This window comes from Frankliniella occidentalis, unplaced genomic scaffold (genome assembly GCF_000697945.3).
Source record: "Frankliniella occidentalis isolate FOCC.00 unplaced genomic scaffold, Focc_3.1 Scaffold68, whole genome shotgun sequence".
NCBI lineage: Eukaryota > Metazoa > Arthropoda > Insecta > Thysanoptera > Thripidae > Frankliniella > Frankliniella occidentalis.
Window position 1 is genome coordinate 207,704 of NW_026267198.1, and position 1,794 is coordinate 209,497.

Below are 1,794 nucleotides of genomic sequence, written 5' to 3' on the forward strand. Positions count from 1 at the left end.
TCCGCTCCGCGCTCTAGAGGGATACCCTATCGGAATGGAAAATATGGTTTTATATTAAAGAGCAAAACAGTAAGTTTTTATAGTAATACTAAGCAAGTTTTAAGTACGTAATACTGTATGCAGCTAATCAACAAAAAATTGCACCAAAAGAGGAAAAACTTTCCACAAGCTTTGTCTTCATGTTTAGTATATATTACATTGTCTGCACGTTATATGACTTCTCTACAGTTTTTGCTGAGTGGTTTAAACCTGAACCGACAAGCTTTCTGTCTGAATCGGAGGCAAAGAGACCTGCATTGGTTTCAACTGCTTTTCTGAGCTTGGTGCAGGTAAAAAGTGGCAAATTGTTCTTAGAAAGCCATCGGTTTAAGCGACGGTATATATTTGTGTTTTCCTAAAAAAAGCAAAGTAAGGACTAAATTTTAGAATTGTTTCAATTCGGATACGAAAAAGACTGTATTATACTTCATAGCTGCTTAAGAGGTCTCAGCTTTATTTTTCTACTCACCGTGAAACCTTTAGTTGGTGACAAGAATGGAAAACCCAGCGACGGAGGCGAAGAAAACCTCGCTAGAATTTCCTTTTATCTGAAAAACAGTTCTTTTCTCTCGGCAGGTATCTCAATAACGGCTTTCTTGAACCGACCCGTCTTGTGCTTTGAGACAAGCACGTGCAAACCATCCTGCACGGCTTCCGCGTCAGTTAGCTCTTTATATGTGCAGTTCGCCAACTCCCCGGGGCGAGCTGCCAGAAAGAGCAGAGATGTGCTCACATATTCAACCATGAAATTAAATCTTTCTCTGAGTGGACTGGCACCTGAAAACAAGCAGATGCTTGCATTAAAACGACACGTAGATACTTTCAATAATAAAGCTTCCAGGCAGAAAAATGAAGAATTTATTGATTTTATGTATGTTCTGCAAACAACTTATACATCTACGCTCTGGCTCATAATAAAATATAAAAATTACCGGGACTGTCTTCCAGCTCCTGCCACAACTCCTCGGAAGCCTCCTCGAGTTCTTTCATACTCTTTTCAAGAGTTGAAATGGTTTCATGATCTTCCAGATATTTTTCCCAGTCCGAGATATCTGGCAATTCCTTGCCAAAATTCCATTTCTTATTTGCAAGGTTCTCATCCCTTTTTTTTGCCAATTCCTTTCTCAGGTCTTCAAGATGGACTCTTGCAGTTTTCATTTTGTTAAGCAGTTCAGCGAGCTGTAAAAAAATAACGTGATTGACTTTAGTTTGTAAATTTATTCTGGCAATTGTTTAAAAAAAAATCACAATATTGGTAAACAATAAGCAAACCAATAAGTAAGGAAAAGTAACAAAATTTAAGTTGGCCATTCAGATAATATGTTTGGTTACCGAAAATGAACGAAAATGTTTGTTCGAAGGTTTGCGCGCTATCGCTATGCAAATTTTGTTGTTGCCGTAACGATAGAAGAAACGTTTGACGTAACGTAAGACGGGCAAAATACGGAACAAAAGACGTACCGTGAGACGTACCGTAAAGTGTACCATAAGACGACTGGCTATGACAAATCAGCGAGAGGTGTCTAACGACTCACCAAAGGAAAAGGGGGGGGGGAGTACACTCAGAAGAAATCTTTAATTTTTTTCTCCGTTTACGCGCTAGAGGGCCTTTTTAGACGAAAATAAGCTAAAAAAATTGCCATAGTGAACAATAAGATGTAGACAAAGGCCTAAAAACCGCAAAATAGAAAGGAAACTCTCCCCCCAACCCTCAAAAAACGTTTTCTAAGCAGAAGGGTGGGTTCTAGTCGCGGT

At 39.1% G+C, this 1,794-nt stretch overlaps 1 protein-coding gene across 2 annotated transcripts; it reads right to left on the bottom strand.

The window, feature by feature from the left end:
- Window positions 1-70: 70 nt before the first annotated feature.
- LOC127749584 (uncharacterized) lies at window positions 71-1,328 on the bottom strand. 2 transcript variants are annotated; one of them, XR_008011230.1, is made up of 3 exons: window positions 972-1,328; window positions 509-816; window positions 71-394 (listed from the first exon to the last, which is right to left on the bottom strand). XR_008011230.1 is itself a non-coding variant. In XM_052268362.1 (2 exons), the coding sequence occupies exons 1-2, from the start codon at window positions 1,195-1,197 to the stop codon at window positions 584-586; spliced, it is 459 nt and encodes a 152-aa protein (XP_052124322.1). In that variant the 5' UTR covers window positions 1,198-1,328; the 3' UTR covers window positions 508-583. The 2 variants fall into 2 exon arrangements, 1 of the variants encoding a protein (XP_052124322.1); XM_052268362.1 differs by lacking the exon at window positions 71-394 and having other exon boundaries at window positions 508-816.
- Between the last annotated feature and the right edge of the window lie 466 nt (window positions 1,329-1,794).